Genomic DNA, 23,314 nt, shown 5'->3' on the forward strand with positions numbered 1-23,314 from the left:
ATCTGATGAATTGGAAGGCTGTACAAAATTGTTTGAAAAAGATTTTTATGATGTACTGATGAATCTTCTACTCAAATCAGGAATTTATGATGCACTGTTTGGAACCATTGGTGTAGTAACGAATATTACGGGAGTTTTTTCCCAACACCAAATCGTTATTTTTAACACCTCGACATGTGTTTCGATCACCAAGTGATCATCTTCAAGAGGAAGATAGAAACTTTTATCTCTTTATCTTATTTTTTATCTTCCTCTTGAAGATGATCACTTGGTGATCGAAACACGTGTCGATGTGAAAATAACGATTTGGTGTTGGGAAAAAACTCCAGTAATATTCAAATCAGGAATCTTTGCAAACAGTCAACTCGGACTTTGGAGAATTAGTCTTTAGACAGAAGTACTCGGCCTGACCTAGAGATGGCGGTAGTTGTTTGAAAAGTATCACGGTATTATTAACCTACACTGTAGGTTAATGAACTGATGCCTATTGGAAAACAACTACTCCCCTGGCTAATACCACGAAGGGCATTAGATTATATCCGTCAGCTGTCAGTGCAGGATTCTTCACTAAAGTTATTCCTGCATATGCTGGTGGCGGTTCATCTGCCGCAGTAGATTTTCCTGAACGGCCATAAAAGTTTAAATTATAAATGATTGTAATGTTTTGAATAAAAAATCTATTTGAACCAAAACTCGTAGGCATTTACCAAGACCTCTGAAATGTTTATGCATCCATTTTCTGCTTGCTAATGAGAAATGTCTGAGTGAGCTAATTTCTAATGATGATGGATTGACCATCTATCAAACGTTGTCGAAATACTCCCGAGGGTGTCAGAAATGTTGAAGACAAATTATATTTCCAATTATGGAAGGGATTGGGGGAAGCAAGTATAATTTCCTTCCGAAATGTTTATCCGTATATATTTTGTCGCCACTTTGGTGGAGAGTATCTAGAGCAAGTCGGTCGTTTATAAATAGAGTCATAAATAATGGATGTCACTCTCAAATATGCCATAAACGTTAAAACGTGATTATATCCCCAGATGATCAAGTGCTAGGGGGATGGAATGATTACTATCTGGATGAATATTCGTTTTGAAAGCGGTGATATACGTATCCACGATGTGCTGATTGACAACATTTCTGAAGGTTTGACTGAGTAGGAAATTATCGCATTTGATTTTAGTTGGACGTAGGCTCTTGATTTTTAAACTGAACTATACCATAAAAAATTCTCAAAACATATAATTTAACTTTTAACTTTGATCAAAGAGTGTAAACTTTTTCGGCTTGAAGTAACTATAGCAAAGCTATTATACGGGCTTTCTGGTCGCAGTCTGCACATTTTTATGCGGTAGACATCATCAAAGGCGAAGTGCTCGTCTCGTTCGTAGTTTCCACTATTATTGCTGAGTTTGAATGTGCCGATATAAATTTTCAATTAAGTTTTAATATCTTGAAACCTTATTTTGAGTACTGATTATTTTGCTCAATGCACGAAAACGACGGAAACATTTAAAGCTATGAAACTCATTAAGGATTGTGCAGCAATCGAACAGATCTGCAACCAAGTTAAATGAACCTGTCTCATAGATCTTTTTTCTGGTATTTTCACCTTTCAAATCTTGGCTAACCATCTTATAGTGGGATACGCCTGGTTGTCCACAGAAAATTCAAATCTCCCGCCACGATGTTCTGAGATGCAGAAGCGTGCACTCTGATTAGCTGGAGAGCTGCTTGACAATTTTAGACCGCTACATGACAATTTGGTACACTCTGATTGGTTCACCGCTCAGCTAGCTGGGTGACAGGACACCACGTGATAATTTGGTGCACTCTGGTGGGCGAGCTGAGAGGCTGCCTGACTGGTGTATTGACGTCACTGGCTGCTTGGCTACGTTCGTTATCTTTGAAACGGATCAGTTCGTTGCCATCTCCATCTCTCTCTCTCGCCTCTCACACCACGTGACTGTGTACTCTGGCTGGATTTCTGGCTGGTGTAATAGCGTCTCGGTGAAGTGGGGTTAGATCTACTGGTTCTGGGTACTGGCGAAATTGCAACAGACTAATTTTGAAAAAACTCAATGTAGGTACTACATCACATGTTTCAAAAGTCAAACAACAACATTATCATATGTATTTCATATCTCAAAATCTCGTCAACATCTGTCGCGGACATTTTGAAATAAAGTGAATGAATTAAAAACTGTAAATATCATTAGATTTTCCAATTCTGCAGACGTAGGCGAAGTTTAGCCTCCGAAACATTAAGATGAGTATCTGTGTTTTCTTTTCAAGAAAAAAACACAAGCACTACAAGAGAATCTTTGAGGCGCTCCAAGAGCGGTGCCTTTGGGAAAGTAGCAATTCACATTCAATTTGAACCGCTGAAGATTACATCCATTTGGAACAACGTTCCCAGGAAGTTTATTCCACATCAACGCAGCTCTCTAAATGAAAGAGTTCTTAAGCAGTGAAGTTCGGGGTGTACTAAGTTGAACCTCAAAACGATGAGCAGCCACAGTGCGTCGTATTTCTGATATGTACCGCTGTTGGTGGAATTAATTGGTGGAATCAAGTCACTTGAACACTCCCTGTGAAAATATCTATAAAGGAGAGCAGTAGATGAACAAAGATATTTTCATTACATCGGAAATTCAACTGACAGAAGCAAGGTATAACGGTCGAAAACTGTCGAAATCACACGCAAAACAATTGAAGACGCACGCAAAACGATCGAAAACGGTCGAAACAAACGCGAACGCGTGCGTCTTCGATTGTTTTTCATGTGTTTTCGATCGGTTTGCGTGGGATTTCGACCGTTTCTAACCGTTATATCTTTGTTCTGTTAGTTTAATTTCCGGTGTTATGAAAATCTCTTTGTTCATCTAATGAGAGACAAATCTCCAAGCTTTCTTCGATGTTCCAGACTGCCGAGGTTGCATGTTCTCGTCTCCAATCAGGCGGATGGCTCCTTTCTGGATGAAATCCAGCATCTTCAGGGTATTCCAGCGACCGGAGTGTGCCAAGACATATTGGTGGGCATCTTAACTCCCAACAAACCTATCGAAACAGAAAGCGGAACTGTCTGTCCTGACATTACTATATCAGGTTCAGAGACATTAATCTTTTTGGCGAAAACCCATGCCTGGGTTTTTTGGCATTGAATTGAACCTAATTAATTTCACCCCAATTGGAAATCACTTCTAGATTCTCATTAAGATATGCAACCTCCTGCTGCCGGTGAAGATGTGCCTCCCTAACCGATGTCCTGGAATCCAAATGAAATAACAAGACAATTGTGCTATCGTCAGCAAAGCAATATATTGGATTCTTCGTTTTTTCCAATAAGTCGTTGATATACAATAAAAAGAAGGTTGAAGACTTCCCTGCAAGTGTAGCGGAATGCAAATTGTCCAGCCAGTAGATTTTTTTATGGCTGTTGTTGAAAACGAACCATCCGCTTGTGTGTAAATTCTTAGCTCTAGTTTTGTTTGACGAATACTTCAAATAACTCATGAATAAAACACATTTCATTCGGGAAAAAAACTTCTGAATTTACACAGTAACTCATCGGGCTGATCTGAAGAGTTTTCCTGTTCTAAATTCTCCTCCATTACAAATAACAGGCATAATTGAACTATACCGGGTGTCCCACATTTTATGTGACAGGCAATATCTGGTTTGTTGAAGGAGATACATGAAAATGTTTCATACAAAAGTTTTAGGAGTTCATGAGAGCTATATTTTGATATAATTTTTAAATATACAGGGTGTTTGGTGTAGGTGCTACAGACCAAAATTCCATTTTTTATAATAGAACGCCCTATATATCATTACATATTCAGATGCTACGTTAAATTCTGATATCATTTCATGTTTGGTTTTTGAAATTCGGTTACGGCGTTGTTGAGTTATTGCACTTTTCCTTAAATATGAAGTTTCAAAAAAACTTATTTACTCGTACACGAATCCAGTCTATATCTTTTATTAAATTGAACTAGACTACTACTGAATACAAACCATTATTCTCACCTCTACGATACGATATCGATATCAGTTGAATATAATATTGAAATTCTTGAGAATGTGACTAACTTGAGGGTGAATTGCTTTATATTGCACAATTTCATCAAGTAGCTTATGCTTGTTGATGCCATAGTAACAAATGTTGTTGAATTGTATCTACTTTTCAGTTCGATTCAGTGATTCTTTGCAAAACAGTAACTGTGTTCTTTGTGCGAAAACTCCAGTATGCCTTTCGCGTTTAGTCCAAGTGATTGCATTGATATGTTATTAATTTTTGGGGAATGTCAGAAAAACTGCCGTCAAGCACAACGTCTATACCAAGAACGTTTTCTAGACAGACCCATTCCGTCACGAATGACTTTTTCGAGAGTTGTAGAAAAATTGCGAACTGGGTCATTTCCTTCTACTATAAAGCATCGTCATCATACGAGATCTGTTAGAACTGAAGATTTAGAGATCAATGTGTTGGCTTATATTATTATTCATCCACATGTTTCTATCCGTACTCTTGCAGAAGAAGTCGGTGTGAGTAAATCTAATGTACAGAGAATTCTGAAAGAAAATAAATACCACCCATTCAAAATTCAGTTGGTACAAGGTTTGAAACCCACGGACTTTGAACGACGACTTGAATTCATTGCTTGTATTCAGGTAATATTACATGAAAGTACTAACATATTCAGTCAAATTTTGTGGAGCGATGAATCGCGATTCCACAATAATGGAGTTGTGAATCGACATAACAGTCACTATTGGTCTCAAGAAAATCCCCACTGGGTCCGCGAAAGTAATTTTCAAACTACTTAGGGTATTAATGTATGGTGTGGATTGTTCAATGGCCGCATCATAGGACCTTACTTTTTCAATGAAAATCTCAATGGATTGCGATATTTACATTTTCTAGAAAATGATTTGATCCAGTTGATGGAAGATATTCCCATAGCAGAACGACAAGGAATTTGGTGGCAACAAGATGGTGCTCCTCCTCACAATTCACAGGTTGTTACTGAATATCTGGATAGAACGTACCCAAATAGATGGATTGGTAATAAGGGTCCAATTCGGTGGCCGGCTCGTTCCCCAGATTTATCACCGCTTGATTTTTTTCCTAATTTCTTTCCTTATTTCTAGGTACCTACCATTCTTATGAAATGATTTATCAAGTTATATTATTTACATTGTTATTAATTAAAGATTTGTTTTCGAATACACCTCTTTCAATTTCGCAATTGTTTCATATTCAAAATGATTCCTGACTGAATTCCACAACTCAAAATTGAAACCATTACTTCGAACACCCAAAATTTTGACTGATTTTCATGTGATCTGATGCAGAGAGAATAATTGTATGAGATATTTTTAAAAATAATAGTCGTTCTCAAGACTTTACATTTTAAGCAATAACTCAACAACGCCGTAACTGAATTTCAAAAACCAAACATGAAATGATATCAGAATTTAACGTAGCATCTGAATATGTAATGATATACAGGGCGTTCTATTTTAAAAAAGTGGAATTTTGGTCTGTAGCACCTACTCCAAACACCCTGTATATTATAACCCTTGAATATTTTTATCTAGAGCACAGTGATTATAGAATTGTTAATTATTTTGTTTCATCACCTCTCAAGATGAAGCTCTCGTTCCGAATTATATGTTAATATTTTGAATCCAACTATTTTTTTCAGGTGTTGGTTACATGAGTCTTCCTTCAGTACTTGGTTTCTTGGTGTTCCAGTGCTGATTACTCTGTTGCTGTGTACAGGTAAGAAACCCAACAACCTTCCAAGGTATCAATTCTCCATCGTTCACGAATATTTTTAAGGTTCAGTTTATAATTGAATTCCGTTTCGATTTTCAGTATTCCTCATCTACGTTCTGTGGGTAATACTGACCATCATGCATCCAAACTCTCCGAATCCGGCTCCCCTGGGGATCAGAAGAGCAGTTAGAGCTGCTCTCATACTGATACCGCTTTTCGGGCTACATTTTCTGCTGTTACCGATGATACCGAGTCCAACAGATAAAGCTTTGTTCAGATTCTATCTCTGGCTCGGAGTCATCAGTGTCCCCTATCAGGTGAGTTCGTCATTTCATTCCAATGAAAAGCCTCCATTCAATCATCAATGATGCTAAAAGAATCTAACGTATTTCAAAAACACACTTCTATCAACTTTAGATAATGAAAATGTGGGAAAACTATGAAATAGACTTCTAATCATCGTTTTTTACATATTTTCCTCAACTAAAATTGGTAATCTTTGTTTTATTTGACCTTATATCTATTAATAACGAACGGCATATCAGGGCTATTTATAACAAAATGTGAAGATAATTTGATACCATCCCTTTTTCACATTTATAATGTATCCCTACGGACAGGAATATTTCCCAGTAAGTGGAAATCATCTATCGTCATACCACTCCTCAAAGGTGATGATGATAAGCGTAACATTGGAAATTATACTGTTAGCAAACTATGCATTCCCGGTAAATTGGTTGAAAAAATATTGCATGGAATTATTTTAGGTCATATACAAAATGAAATAATAGTACAACAACATGGTTTTTCTTCTGTAGATCCATTGATACTAATTTAACAGAGTTTACAGATTATGTAGTACAGAGTATGGAGGGTCAGATGCAAGTGGATGTGATTTGTATGGAATTCAGCAATGCTGTCGACAAAATAAGTCATAACTTGATCATTGAAAGCCTTGCGGATATCGGCATAGATCAGCATCTTCTGGTGTGAATTATTTCTGATATTTCAGGAATGCACCAAGTTGAGGATGTTAATGGTTACCAGTCAGAACCTTTTGTGGTTGCATCAGGTGTAACAATATATTCAATAGCCGTGTTGATTGCCCAAAGTTGATAACAAAAATTTCATTGAATACACCTTGCAGAGACTTGAAACCATGATCACTTTGCAACCCCATTTAGAAAAACCAATTCAGGTGAAAACTCTCCTTTATAAAAATAGCGATTTGTATCCAACAGAAGTACCCAGTTACAGGAAATGCTATTATTACAAAGTATATATGAAATAAATATTAAAAATAATGGTATATAGAAATGATATATGAAAGTAACTGCTAAAACAAAGTATACATAAAATATTCGTATAAGTAGAATTTCAAAAGAGGAATGAGAAATTGAGTATATAACACAAAAAGTTACAAATCATGCAATGTAGCAGTACTAACACTAATTTTATATATAGTACTATTAAAAGTGATTGTGGATACATGATACCAAGGCGTTCAGAGAGTCGAATTGAATATCGCAGTGTTCACAGATTTTATTGAAGCTACTGCACATAAAATTCAATGGTGATCGTAGCATAACATTTGCGCGTGATGCTTCGCAACAGAATTTCAGATTGTGTCGACCTTCACTTCTTGGTACTAAGAACCGTACTGTCAATATTATTGTTAAGTAATTTATGCAGAAATGCATAATGGGTTTATTATTATCAGTTCGTGTTTCAGCGTTAATAAAACTATTGTTTGAAGAGAAGTTTCATTCGATGGTTGAGGAGTATTTTAATAATTACCTTTTCATTGTATTATCTGTGACTAATTGAGAAACATCAAACGAAATCTGTTTTACAAAAATGAGTGATGAACAAGGAAACCATGTCAATTTCCGTTTGAAATAGTTTATCTCGAAAACGGTTCAAAATAGAAATAGTATTATCTGAACAAAGTTGATCTAAAATTGGATGTAGAGCTCAAAAATGTTGAAATATACAAGAGTTCCATTTGAAAAAATTGAGTTCCACTCATTTTTTCATGAGATCAAAGTATCTGCATTTTTTGAAGACCCTGTATGAGGCAAATGAAAATATGACTCGGAGTGAAGATCCTCATAGTATCACTCCACTTTATTTCAAATTTGATCGTTTTAGTGCAAGAGAGTTCAAGATTATCAGCATTTATAAAAGTTCATGTTTGGTGAAAAAAATATTGAAATTAATTTATATCTTCTAAACGGTAATAGCTAGGTATAGGAAAATAGTATATGAATTTGAATTTCACTAGTTCGGACTTCCATTGTCTACTATATAAAATGATTTGAAATCCCTGAAACAAGTAAAAAAGAGAATAATTAAAAAAGAATAGTTGAAAATAACAATTATATTAAGCAACAATAAACCTGAAATGAAATGATAGTGGAATAACCTACAAGTAAAAATATAATAATTGAATAAATAAAAATTAAAGGAATGCAAAAAGAAAATAATAAAAAATAAAAAAGTGTAGAGATTCCAAGTCACGTTAGTTCACGACTTTTCGATTGTTGGTATCTACAATCGTCTTCGGGTGATGACTGGACTGATTCCTCCGAGAGATGACTATTTTATAGGTCGTTGAAATACTTTCACTTTCTCTACTTTCCATTTTCCGCTTCACTGATTCCGTGAGAGATGACCGATTTGGCGGGAGTTGGTCATTTTCCGTTTGATGATGGGTTTCCATATGTTTCGTATATCTACGCTGGCCTGGCTGGCCAGGCCAGCGTAGCGGCCTGAAGCGGAAAATGGAAAGTAGAGAAAGTGAAAGTATTTCAACGACCTATAAAATAGTCATCTCTCGGAGGAATCAGTCCAGTCATCACCCGAAGACGATTGTAGATACCAACAATCGAAACGTCGTGAACTAACGTGACTTGGAATCTCTACACTTTTTTATTTTTTATTATTTTCTTTTTGCATTCCTTTAATTTTTATTTATTCAATTATTATATTTTTACTTGTAGGTTATTTCACTATCATTTCATTTCAGGTTTATTGTTGCTTAATATAATTGTTATTTTCAACTATTCTTTTTCAATTATTCTCTTTTTTACTTGTTTCAGGGATTTCAAATTATTTTATATAGTAGACAATGGAAGTCCGAACTAGGTGAAATTCATCACGAAACATTGTCAATCACCTTCAAACAAACAGTATATGAATTTGTTGACAAAGTGATAATGAATCATAATATGATATTATATACGGGGTGTTCCATTTGAAAAATCAAAGAAGCCGCTACTTTATAGTAGAAGCGACAACGCCGCTTCGTCTGAAATATTTTAGGCGTGTAGGTCATATTGATTTATGCATACTGTGAAATTTTCAGGTTGATCCGTTAAATAGTTTGTCATAAACGGCTAATTAAGGCTCATCATGAAAAGCCCTTTTTTAATGGTAGGTATACTAAATTACGAATATTTCAGGGCTAGTTTCATTATTTCGTAACTTTCATAATTTTCAGAATTTCATCACCACAGAAGTCTCATGAATATGCCATGAATCCGAAACTTACAGTTACATTTATTTTCTCATCGAAAGAGTTGCAAAGTACGGAAAGTTTCCAGATCATCAACTTCCATATTGTTCAGTTTACTGAAAATCCAGTTGAACTCTTCACTGGTGTATTGGACAACAACTTTCGAAATAATTTCCCTCTGGAAAGGTGGGATAATACGAAAGGTTTCTCAGAATTTACATTTTCTAATTGGGTCATGGATCAACTTGGACGGATGCCGAATTTTCCATTCATTTCATATTGTGATCTGTTACTTGATGAAAATTAATAATAATTACACAATTCTCTTCAAAAATTATTCACTAGATGCTTTTCAATACATAGTAGTTTCATCAATTGGAATTTGTACATCAAACAATTCAACAATGTGTTTCATTGTTGTTACAAAAGTTACAAAACTCAATTGAACAAGTGGTTTATTCTGGTGAAACAGGAAGACAAAAAAAAATACAATGCAATATCACTTCAAAGGGAACATATACATAATTCATAAATATGGTGATTTTAGACATTTTATTTAAAACAAATACCTTAAACTTTCATAGACTCAATGACAATACCGATTTTTAAGCCATCAGGTTATGCAAAATTAATATCAAACTTTTGACCCATAACTCAGATTGATTACACTTTTAAAATATTCAAAAATGGTTAGAAAATAGAGTTATACTATTTTACAATGATATGCAATATTTTTTCTCAATTACAATATGACTTTGTGTAAATTAGATCAATCAAAAACGCAGTTTTTGAGATTGTTAACCAAATGTTAGGAATCACACGATAAAAGGTAAGACCTCGTTAGTCCTTAGCTCGCACAAGTTTCTCAACTTCTGAGAGTTGTCGTTCGTATGGGGGCGACAGCTGATTAACGGAAAAACAGATTTCAAACAGATTTTTTTTTAAACAGATCAACAACTGTTTCCAAAATCTGTCTTTTTGGATTTGGCCAAGGCATTTGATACTGTCGATCATAATATACCTCTTCAACATCTAGGACAAATAGAACATAAACTGTTAAGATGAACGATTCTCTCTCAGCGACCCCAGGGAACTGTATTGGGACCCATCTTATTTCCCCTATATTAGAACAAGATCTTCCAAATTTATAATTTCAATGGTGAAATAACTTCATTCACTACTGACACAGTTATCACTTTTGTTGGAAAAACGTGGAATGAAGTATACACTTAAGAAGTATAATTCTCATTTTTCGTTTATTAGAAAAGTCCAATAGGTCAGTATATTTCTTTGCTGATGACATCAATGGGTTTCAATAGAAAACTATGTCAAACTCAACTATTAATTAGTTTGCCAAATGAAAATGATGCTAACGAAAACTCATTCATGAAATTTTGTTTTTACTGGCTTGTTGTTTGAAAGAAAACATTTACAATCGGTTGAAACATATATGTTTTACAAGGGCGCTTCCATTTCAATTGGGTCACACTTTGTATCACTCAATTCTACTTCATGTGATACGAATCTCTCTGAGTTCGACAAAATTCTCAATTAGTTTTCACCTTCATTTCAAATTAAATTTTCAGTCAGGCTACACCTTCCTAAGAACCGTTGTTCCTGTGATTCGAAATTAGATATAGAACACTTTGCTGAAGTTGAAAGTAATATGCTTGCTACATGATTATACCCAACAGTTAATCTGTTCTTTCTGCAGCACTTGTTAGCAACTAATTGCTTTGAGATCCATTTACAATCTTGTTGACGGCTTTAAAATTAAATATGTCCAGATGAACGAGACTACAGGATTTGTCACAAACTTTAAATGGAATTTTTTAATTTTATTCAGGGTCCTTGAATTAGCTCTCATTTTGCAAATAATGGCACAAAAGGAAAAAAGAACAACCCCATGTTCAAAAAATCTGAGTAATCCTTCCGCAACCTGGTTCCCTCATGGTTTATAAATCAGTTCTCAAATGGTATTGTCTTCAAGAACACCCTATTGATTTCCTTTTTAGGAGCTTCATTCTTCATTATGGACTAGAAAATAAAGTCAATGTTAAAAAATATTGCTGATAAACTATCAAATAGGCGTTTTCTAATAATTCTCAGGATTCGTTTCAATTCGAAATCAGTATTTTTCTTTTAATTTTTTAGGGAAAAATAATTATAATGATTTATTTTCTCAAAAAACATACAATGTTTATAGCAGGGAAAAAACGATAATTCAAAAACTAACTATAACATAACTAAGTACGAACAGAGCAACACAAGAAAAAGATGAATATAAATATACATATTTTACTATTAATGTAAGTTACAAAAAAAGGATTTGAAGCTCTATGACTTCTATTTGATTATCTACGAGCGTTTTCGACAGCTGGTCGTGCTGTCATCTTCTAGACATTCTTCTATCCGCAGATAGAAGAGTACCTAGAAGATGGCAGCACGACCAGCTGTCAAAAGCGCTCGCTGATAATTAAATAGAAGTTACAGAGCTTCAAATCCTTTTTGTTACTTACCTTAATAGTAAAATACTGAAAATAAAGGAAATATTAGTTGCATCATCCAAAAAAACATATACATATATACAAACATACATATACATGCACACATATATTCGCATATGCTTGAATATGACTATCAACATACACATAAATGCACTTATGAAATGATGTATCTATACAAACAATAAAAATTTTTTCAAAATAATCCGGAATTCTTGTTTATTGAATTTTTCGAAGCATTTGGTAGCTCATTGTGAAAATTGATACCTTTATAATAAATCGAATTCTGTCCAATATTTGTTTTCATTTTCATTAATTCCAGATTTCCTGAATATCTTGTCAAATGGTTGTGTAGGTCACCATTGATTTTGAGAGTCAGATTCGAAAGTTTGATGTTATTTTTGACCAAATGAATGAAGGTACATAATTTGAATTCATGGAAGGATGACAAATCTGATAGTTTTTTTGTTTATACAAGTTGACTGTAGGCTCTCTGTGGTTCAACTTGAATATATATCAAATCAAATCAAATCAAAGCATGCTTTATTATCTGAAGAATAGAATTCTTATTGACAAAGCTCCTAAATATAATAGTACATAAATCCTAACTGCTTAAAATGAGCAGGAAGTCATGATAATTAAATGAAATTAAAATTATGCAAACCAATATGGATTGTCGGATGTTAAAAGTGGATGTACTTAATGTATATATACAGTCATGTTTCTATAAAATATTTTCACAACAATACAGTAGAATAGAAATAAAAACAGTTTTCCCTAATTTATTCTATATTAATTGGTTATAAATACAAAACAGGAAAGAATTGTCAGATGATAAAAACATTAAAATAATATATATACATATATACACATATACATACACATACGCATATATACACACATATATACACACACACAGACATATATACATATACACACATATACACGTACATAGACCCATGTACACACATATAATAATTTTATAAAATGTTTGATTTCTTAATACAGTTAATATGTACATACATATATAGTCATACATACACACCTACCTTTAAAACTATTTAGTGAGAGACATAGATACGACATATTTTGTACTGCTGTCACAACTATTCAAAATTTTGTTCAAAAAATTCCCTCAAATCATAAAACGGTCTTGTTATTAAAAAATTTTTTACAGCCCTTCTGAATTTCGGAGTGCTATGAATATTTTTAATTTGCTTCGGTAGATGGTTGAACATTTTCGTACCATTGTAAACAATTGAATTTTGGTATTGGGTGGTATATTTATAATTTTGTTCTGAAATTTTTTAATTGGTTTCAATAAGGAATTTCATAGCACATATGTGCTATGTGCATTGCACACTTAAAATATGGAAGACCTGAGAAATCGGCAGTTGCCCATCATATTTTGCAACAAAACCATTCCATAGACTTCAGTTCATTAAGATTAGTTAGACAAGTTAACAACAACAGGCAACTAGATGCCTATGAGAGTGTACAAATAAGTAAACACAATAATATTATGAATAACGATGACGGACCTATACCAAAGAGCATACTATATAGCTCGTTAAAATAAAATAATGTTGTTGGGTTTACTGATTACTAAATAAGGACACATTGCAAAAATAAATTTGGATATGCAATATTGTGAAATTAATATTTATATAGCTGAAAATTGTTTTATATTAACATATATTGTAAAATAATAGATAAGGCAAAATTTTAAAATTAATTTAGGTTGGTATACCTGTATGGGTGGTACGCCTGGATGGTTTACCTGTATGGGATACCTATATAGCATAAATAGGGTTAGCTAGCTTCAGTTTCGAGTTTTAATCTTCTTCTTTGAAGATGATCACTTGGTGATCGAAACAGGTGTCGAGGTGTTAAAAATAACGATTTGTTGTTGGGAAAAAACTCCAGTAATATTCATTACTACACCAAGGGTTCCAAACAGTGCATCATAAATTTCCCATACTGAATTTTGGAGTATAGTAATGAAAAATAAATCAATTCAAGGTATTTTAGGGGTACAACGTTTTTTATTTCGAATAAAATTCCAATTATGGGAATTCATTATTTTCTCATTATTTCAATGTGTTGTTGTCATGATAGAATAAGACCAAGAAGTTTAGCACTAGGAGAATATTTAATATTTTCATTATTGAATTTAATTCAATCTTTTGAATCAATTGATATGGACCTTTTTGATATGAATATATATGAAGATTTCTGAAAATTCAGACGTTTTATGGCATTGAAGCCATATAGAATTTGATCTGGGACTTTTGAAATATTAAATTCAATTTCTTGTACACAATTCCAATTGTATCAACGTGACTAGTTCTAGTTATCATTTGATAATTTGAATTTATGTAGTGAGGTATTTTGATTTCATGTTTTGTTTGAAAAATACTGGGATTCTGAATTAAAAAAATGTTTGAGTACAAATATAGACTTTTATAACATCAAAGGACTTCACTTGCGTTGACACGGTCGCGGCTTCCCATTTAGCCGGAAATTCGAAGTTTGCTGGATCTGCAGCATTGTCTGGCAAGAAATTGAAAAGAAAAAAATACCACAGTCTTGGAAACAACTATCTGTTCCATCCAGTAGCGGTTGAAACTTTTGGTGTTATGGCCCGGAGTCTCTATTATTCGTTCATGAACTCGGAAGGAGAATAGGCCAAGCAACGAAAGATCACCGTTCTACCTCTTTTTTGATATAAAGAATTAATATTGCTATTCAACGTGGCAATGCTGCTTCGGTCCTTGAAAATATTCCTCCTTCACATAATTTTGATGAGATCATGCATTGCCCTAATTTCAGTACGGAACTGAAACCTCTTCGAAACAAGCCGAGATATGTCGATATTCATCAGTCTCCTATCAAGGTTAATTCACAAGTGATTGATCCACCTCCTTCTTTTTCAGTGCGGTCAGTGGACTCAGGTCATTCTTGCTCCCCAAATATGAGTTGCAGTCCTCGTAGTTCTGGTTCCCTTTCAATGGAAGAGCTTCATGAAGCAAGAGCCGAATCGATCCCTCTACGAAACCCTTCTTCACTTGGAAGGATCGATCGCAGCTTGAGAAATGGTTCTTATGGAGATTCTGTGAAACGTGTTCTTCCTTACGAATCAGTAGAGAGTTGTCCTGAAAATCTAGAGAAGAAAATTGGATTGGATAATTTAGGAAACACTTGTTACATGAATAGCATTTTACAAGTGTTGTTCATGACGAAGAATTTCAAGAACGAAGTTTTAATGATGAACGAGAACGGGAATGTTTCCTACTTATTCATCAAATTCAAACACCTGTTCATGCAGCTGCAGTTTCGTAAGAAGGTATCATCTTTCCCTCCAACCGATTTCCTGGAGTCTTTGAAGTCCACTAGATACTCTTTAGGACAACAAGAGGATTGTTCCGAATTCTTGGGGTTCTTGTTGAATACTCTTCGTGAGCAAAACAATAGCAAAATCAATACTCCTGACCGCTCTGGATTAAATAATAAAAGTACAGTCCATCTCATCTTGTGTTTGTAAATCTTTTGCTGGGAAAATCCTCACTTGTTCACTTTGTAGTAAATGTTCAAGAGGTAGCGAAAACCTATGTGAATTTCTGGAACATGATCTAGCTTTTCCTAATATGACTAATAACCAGTCCGTGCAGAGCTTATTGTTAAATCATCTGAAAATGGAATTTTCAATAGGAGATGATCGACTGTATTGCCAAACATGCGCCAAACTAACTGATTGTTATAAGGAAACAAGTATAGCTGAGGCACCAGTCAATCTAATAATAACACTGATGATCTTCAAACAAGACTCAACCTCTGACGGAAGCAAGAAACTCTTTGGAAGCAAACCACTATTATAATATTCATGCAGTCATTGTTCAGGTTCTGGCGTTCAATTTGGTCATTATTACGCCTTGGTCGATGACGAAACGGACTGGTTTAAGTTTGACGATAGTCGTGTCACGAAGTGTTCTGGCGATGCATTGAATCTATTGGAGCCTCTGGAGACACCCTACATTTTGTATTATAAGAGAGAGGACATTGTTAGATTAAGATCTTCAGATGATGTGGTGCTGCAGGTTTAACCGGGTTTTCCTGCAGCTGAAAAAGCAAATGCGCCACTGGAATCAATGAAGTCGCCCCGGAGCGATAATTAATTTCTATTGTTGTTTTTATTTTTATCGTTGTTTTAATAAACATGAAACAAAGCATCAAAGGTTACTACAGAATTTTCAGCAACTGATGTTCATTTCCATTTTTACAACATTCAATATATATTTTTTTAAGTCAATTTTAACAATAACTAAAGTTGGGAAAGCAGGTAAATACGGGTAAAAAATGTGAAAATACTTATCCAATGGTAGAATTTCATATTCATTATTCTAGGGTGACAAAGAATGATTTTATGGTAAGAACATATTGAGTAACCGGAAGTAATTGAACTCAATTGGATCGTTCTTGAGCTTTTGTAAAATTTGGTACTTATTGATTTCCATACTATCCAGACGGTTAAGTTTCAAAACTATCTTTTAAAAATGGTTGAACTAATGCCTCTTATGTAAGGAGGCCAAACTGGAAGATCATTCAAAACACGCATTAAAGAACACAGAAGCGGTCAACACCAGTTTACTAGTTTCCTTCTCGTTCCAGGGCCTCTGCTGCGCTTGCCTGTTCTGCTTCGCGAACCAGGACGTGATCCAGACGTTGAAGGGCTTCATCCACCGCAAGATGCACCGCCGCCACGCCAACCGCTGGAGCAACTACCGCTACACGGGGGCAGTCGATAGTGCTGGGGTGTACGTCGTTAATGGTCACAGTAGCCACAGGAAGTCGACGGACATGACGAGGCTCTAAAAGGTTGACTTATGACTTTAACGTAAATAAAGGAAACGAGCGCTTGGGTGGGCCACGGTCAACATCGTCTTTGGGGGGATGTTTGTCGGGGGCGGCGAAAGCGAGGCCGGGAACGACATATTTGAATACGGGTTCGTCGTGTGTAGCTTTTTAATTGCGTGAGGTGGAACGTGAAAGAGATCAGGGTCAGTCACTAAAAGCTTTCAGGCGAGTTTTCTCAAGGTCAGCGACGCTGAAAGGACTCTCCTAGAATTGTTGAACTTTTGATGTGAACTTTATCCAATTCATTTAAAATACAGGGTGTATCATCGACGCCTAGCTAAATGATAGCTGCTTTCCTGTTTGATATACAAAATAAAAAAAATTGTACAGAGTGGCCCAAACTGGACACTCTCAAAGGGAAACTCCTCTTTTCAAACTAGATAGATGAAAACTGATAACTGTGTCTGAGGGTTAAATTTCATGAAAAACTTAATAGTGAGAACCACAAATCGTTATCTATCATCGTTTTTGAGTTACAGTATGTTTTTCGAAAATGTACATTTTCGAAAAGTTGTTTTTTGTTTCTATGAAAACTTTTTGAAATATTATTTTAGGTATGATTCAGTGGTGTAAAAAACTTATTATATACACCCTGTATATTCCTGTATATTTCAATAGAGCTCAAAATTAACTTTCCAAATATGTAACACATTTGATGTTTTGCTAGAGTCATCTTTGAAATACAGAGCCTTTAGGTTTTTTCATGTAGACTTTGAAATGCCCAAGTAGGCTTTGGAGCATGCGGCGATAAAACAGAATATAAATCTTTACTGATAGCTGTAAAATTTTGGTTTGAGCAGTAAAGACGCAGTAAAAACAGAATGTAAATCTCTACTGATAGCTGTCAAATTTTTGTTTGAGCAGTAAAGACGCAGCAAAAACAGAATGTGAATATCTACTGATAGCTGTCAAATTTTGGTTTGGGCACTAAAGACGCAGTTAAAAACAGGATGTGAATATTTACTGATAGCTGTCAAATTTTGGTTTGTGCAGTAAAGACGCAGTAAAAACAGAATGTATATCTCTACTGATAGCTGTCAAATTTTTGTTTGAGCAGTAAAGACGCAGTAAAAACAGAATGTAAATCTCTACTGATAGCTGTCAAATTTTGGTTTGGGCAGTAAAGACGCAGTAAAAATAGAATGTAAATCTCTACTGATAGCTGTAAAATTTTGGTTTGAGCAGTAAAGACGCAGTAAAAACAGAATGTAAATATCTACTGAGAGCTGTAAAAGTAAAAATAGAATTTAAATCTCTATTGATAGCTGTAAAATTTTAGTTCGACCAGTAAAGATGCAGTAAAAACAGGATGTGAATATCTACTGATAGCTGTCAAATTTTGGTTTGGGCAGTAAAGACGCAGTAAAAATAGAATATAAATATCTGCTAATTGCTGTGAGTACTAAAGACGCAGTAAAAACAGAATGTATATATCTACTGATAGCTGTCAAATTTTGGTTTGAGTACTAAAGACGCAGTAAAAACAGAATGTATATATGTACTGATAGCTGTCAAATTTTGGTTTGAGCAGTGAAGACGCAGTAAAAACAGAATGTATATATCTACTGATAGCTGTCAAATTTTGGTTTGAGTACTAAAGACGCAGTAAAAACAGAATGTAAATCTCGACTGATAGCTGTCAAATTTTGGTTTGAACAGTAAAGACGCAGTAAAAACAGAATGTATATCTCTACTGATAGCTGTCAAATTTTGGTTTGAGTACTAAAGACGCAGTAAAAACTGAATGTAAATCTCTACTGACAGCTGTCAAATTTTGGTTTGAGCAGTAAAGACGCTCTTCAGTTAGTGGTTTTTATTCAATTTTCAAACAGATTCGCAATGAAATATGAGAATTATGAAAAATGGAATATAATAATCTGTTTTATACCGGGCAAAATGCAAATGCAGCAAACAATCTGTATCACGAGAGGTATCCGGAGAGAAGAAAACTTTTTAGATATTTTCGCGACACTGCAACACAACAAAATTATATGAATCAAATAGGAATAAGGAGTTGGAAGAAATAGTGGTTTTAGGAGCTTTTGAAAATAATTCCAAAACGTCAACGCGGAATTTGAAAATATCAACAGGCCTGCCAAGAACTAACGATAGGAGGATTCTGAAAAAACTCATTCTGAATTCAACTCATAGAGGACCAGAAGAGTTCATCAACTCAGACTGAGAGATTTTGAATGCCCCACGGCTTTTTGTCAGTGGTTCCTGGAAAGTTGTAAGCAAGTGCGTGACTTTTCTTTAAATTGTATTTGAATAGACGAAGCTTATGTGTGCAGTGCCGGCATTTTCCACCGCTACAATTCTTATACTTGAGCACAACAAAATCCTCATTCCATTGTGGAGCAGAGAAGTCAAGGAAGATTTGGTTTCAGTATAAGGGCAGGTGTTGTTACTATTTTTTGGCTGCGAATTGAGGTAATAATTGAATAGCCAACCAAGGACCAACCGTTGGCCGCTAAGGTCACCGGACCTAACTGCTATGGACTTCCACCTCTAGGGTTGAAAGATCTTATTTTTGAGTTTTTGACCAATTTCAAATACGAATTGGAAGCGGCAGTGGCACTCCTATTGAACTTATTAATTCGACAAAAAACGTCCAGAAAAGGTATCGCCTGTATGTAGAAGAAGCTAGTATACATTTCTAACACCTTCTCTGAAGAAATATATTTGATTGTTTGTTCTTTATCATTATTATTATTGTTGCTGACGTTTCATTCATTAGTAGTAAATATAGTATAAATTGTTGTCAATTTTATTGAAACTATGCGTTGCAAGCACTGCTGTGAAAAGCTTTCTCAATTTTTGATAGCTACTACTAAACAATTTCTTTCTGTTTTATCCCCACGTCGCGCTTCGTCCAAAGCGTTCTTGATTAAAGTGTGCTCTGTATTTCAAAGCTGACTCTAGCAAAGCATTAAGTGTGCTATATTTCAGGAACGGTAATTCTTAAGCTCTGTTGACATATGCACGAATACACAGGGTGTCATTTAAAAATAGTTTTCCATCAATAACTATTGATATCTCATATCAATAATGCACCTTTTCGAAAAACATGCTGTAACTCAGAAACGATGATAGATATCGAGATGCGGTTTTTTCCGTTGAGTTTGTCAGGAAATTTAACCTTCAGATACAGCAGCAGATTCAGTTGAGATATATATACAGTTTGAAAACAGAAATTTTTCTTCAAAAGTGTCCAATTTGGCACACTCTGTACAGTGTAATGTAAGGTATGTTAACAACGAATATACAAGGCACCCAATTAACATGTTGTGTTTTTTAAATCAGACACTCTATATGACTTCGAATAATTTTTTTCAAAACGATGCTCCCAAAACAGAGTGTTATTTTATATTACAACTAAAGGTTCCTCAGTGATGATGAGATTTATATTACAAATTGGATTCGGTGTTACTATTTTTCAGCTTTGAAGTCCGTATATTTTTGAAATGACGAGACAAGTGTGCTGTCGTCAGCGAAACGATATATTGGATTTTTTTTCAATAAGTCGTTGATATACAATACATTACTACCAAACCCCTCCAGCATGAATAAAAAAAATCCATATTTTTGAGAAAAATTATTTCAATTGAGTAAAAATGTATTAGGTATTCCTTGAAAATAACACAACTTTGCTAAGTCACACGTTTATCGAATACCCGGTATGTTGGTAATTGTTTTTATGACATAACTTCCATAGCTCTCTCAATATTTATGCGAGGGAAGCAACTAGCGTCCAGCCACGCATCTTTGATACACTCCGTACGTAAACAGCTGTTTGAAATACGAGTATATGATTTCACCAGCCTATGTTAGCCTAACTTTTGATTATTGAATAATGATCTGCATAGAATTGGAATCTGCAACAAACTTCACTAGAAGCATTCAATAAAAAAAATCATATTGAAGATTCCTTAAAACCACTTTATTTTCCAAGAATTTCAAATTGTTTTTTTTTTTTCAGGTGTACCCTGAATAATTTGAAGAGCTGTTTTCACACGTTTCATAGTTTTTTCTACCGATAGGTTGAATATTTCATCTGAATTTTGTTGTGGTATTTGTTCTTGTGGTACTATTTCAATTCATTTTTAACTGTCTGATATATGTGAACTTTTTTCTCCATCCAAAAGTTTTCAGGTATATCCACTATTGTTTTTCAATGTACAGTCATTTTCTTTTGGCTTGTTTCATCACAGAATTCGAGTAAAATCAATAAAAATATTTTGAGTACTACATGAACAACTGATATTTCAAAGTATTGAATAAAAATTTCAAAATATTTCATACAGGGTAAACATTTGCAAACAGGGTGAAGCACAAGAATCTAACAAAGGGATGACTCAAAGAAGACACTTCTATATCTCTATTTTTTTGATATGTCTCACTGTATTTTAAATGTAGCATGTATTTCAGCACAGTACGGTGCTCTCGTTATATCCATGTAAATTGTATGTGTGTGAACAAAAAACTGTCTGCAATCCCTTGAAGCACAAAGTAGTTCAAAAATATATCAAAAATACTGTAGAACTATTTTTTTAAATCGAATTTTTATTTTAGAAAATACCTATTATTGAAGAATCAACGTTACCTCGACATCCCATATGCATCGTTTATACAGTGTGTAACAACGAAAACTTAACAGAGCCGTTTTTTGAATATAAAAAGTAGGATTTTTAAAAAAGCTCGGACACGTCGATTTCTAATTGAAGGGGGACACCTTTCAGACTTATCAGATTTTTTGTAGTACGCACCCCCTCGGAGGGGTGCGTCCGACGACCCTTATTTAGATAGGGAAAGTAGGTCGAGTGGCACGTTGTTTCAAAGGTCTTCCGAATACCTTTACAACTCTGTTGAAAGAAAATTTTTGCCCTATCTAAATAAGGGTCGTCGGACGCACCCCTCCGAGGGGGTGTCAGCATATTTCTTGAACTATTTGCGAATGATTTTTTCCTCTTGGAACCTCAAAATCATTTTTTTCATCTCCTAGATAATGCAAATAGGAACAAGGTCGACGTGAACAAAATGATAGTGATTTGATAGCTGATTATAAAGTTATAGGTACACATTCTGTTAAGATTAACACAAGTGGTTCTTTGGCTGAAAAAAATTGGAAAATTATGTTCTTGATATGCAGAATGATAAGTAAGTAGTTTTCTTGTATTTGGTTTTGCAATCTTCCTATGAAACTTATTTCAATACATCAAGTTTACATCATAATATACTATATTTTGTTATCATTTCAGTTAAATTAGTCTTTGATTTTTCCATTTAAAACGTTTTCAATAGGGATGTTAAAATCATAGCCCAAAATATTTAAATAATGTTTCAAAACAATTCATACTTCAAAAATCAATAATTTAATTCACATTTAAAATGTTCGTTATGAAGTAATATATTCAGGAACGCTAATAAACTGGTAAAACGATGTACAGCGTTTTTTCAATGAATATCTATTTTATGGTTCTCCAGTACCATGATGAAAACACCTGAAAAAAACGTAAAATGTATAGAAATGCACGAATAATAAAATACCTCAAATGGACCACCATGAAACAATCAATATTCAGTAAATTCGAGTTGCCACCTCTATATAGTCAACCATTTAAGGGAAAAATTTGAAGTGTAACTGTAGATCTAATTCTTCTCTGAGTGATCGCAATTGGTGATTTAAGAGAGTATTTATTATAAAACGAACCAAAAAGCATATAAAAAAATTAATAATCTACTACCATCACAAATCATTTGTGGTACTAGTAAAGCAATATTGTCGAGGTAACTTTGTTCAGGGATCCCATTGCTATGCAATGTTTGTAGATAACCACGCATCAATTAAGACTAGTCATAGAAATACGATATTCAGAGATAAATTCAAATGGGAGACTCAAGACGCTTATACTCCTCATCACATGATGAAAACACTAGGTTTAAGTTCTTGTTTAAATACTATGTGTAGTTGTCTCATTAAAAGGCTATGAACATCAAATGTTGTTTTATTTATCAAAATAAAAACCAAAAATAGCATAGCAATACCTGTTAGCATCTAATATCGTAAGAGTTAACGGAATCATTGCTTTTCTTGTTGAAACGAAACAAACCCTTTTCGTCTGGCGTACATCAAGGCTCAATACCAGGCCTGCTCTTTTTTTCAGTGCATAACAATGATTTGGCAGGCATAAAAATATCTGGACATTATACACCATCATAACATTGCTCAGTTCGGATATAGACTCCTCAGATAAATCAATTCATAATGACGTCAACATAATTAGAAAATGGGCCTTCTTTCAATGTCTCAACAGCGACTGGCGTCGCTTCCAGAGGTCAGATTGAAAATGTTAAAGTACAGGCAAATTTAAAGAGATATCGGGATGAAAGGAAAGGACAAATACCTGCTCTAACGCGTTCTAAACGTATCAAAGAAGATAAAACGTTCAGTTTGAGTAGAGCCATGAAGATGATAGAGCCTGCTATCGAAAGCGCTCGCATATAATAATTAGAAGTTATTAAAGCTTCAAATTCTTTTTGTGAACAAGTGTTAATATTGAAATCATATATAAGAGTAACTATATTAAA

The 23,314-nt window shown here is 34.4% G+C and overlaps 1 protein-coding gene across 2 annotated transcripts in view; it reads left to right on the forward strand.

Annotated features, from left to right (window-relative positions):
* LOC111504026 (calcitonin gene-related peptide type 1 receptor) overlaps window positions 1-22,717 on the forward strand; it is a 117,498-nt gene extending 94,781 nt beyond the window's left edge. Inside the window, exons 7-10 of one of the 2 annotated variants that reach the window (XM_074173377.1) lie at window positions 5,718-5,794; window positions 5,891-6,108; window positions 16,481-16,687; window positions 20,706-22,717. In XM_074173377.1, the coding sequence (XP_074029478.1) occupies window positions 5,718-5,794; window positions 5,891-6,108; window positions 16,481-16,684 (499 nt within the window). In that variant the 3' untranslated portion in view covers window positions 16,685-16,687; window positions 20,706-22,717. Of the gene's footprint in view, window positions 1-5,717; window positions 5,795-5,890; window positions 6,109-16,480; window positions 17,613-20,705 lie in introns of those variants that run through there. The other variant, XM_023158499.2, reaches the window with a different exon arrangement.
* The last annotated feature ends 597 nt before the right edge of the window (window positions 22,718-23,314 follow it).

Source organism: Leptinotarsa decemlineata, unplaced genomic scaffold (assembly GCF_025532065.1).
Source record: "Leptinotarsa decemlineata unplaced genomic scaffold, Ldec_3_MD MMD2_tig00000232_RagTag_RagTag, whole genome shotgun sequence".
Classification (NCBI taxonomy): domain Eukaryota; kingdom Metazoa; phylum Arthropoda; class Insecta; order Coleoptera; family Chrysomelidae; genus Leptinotarsa; species Leptinotarsa decemlineata.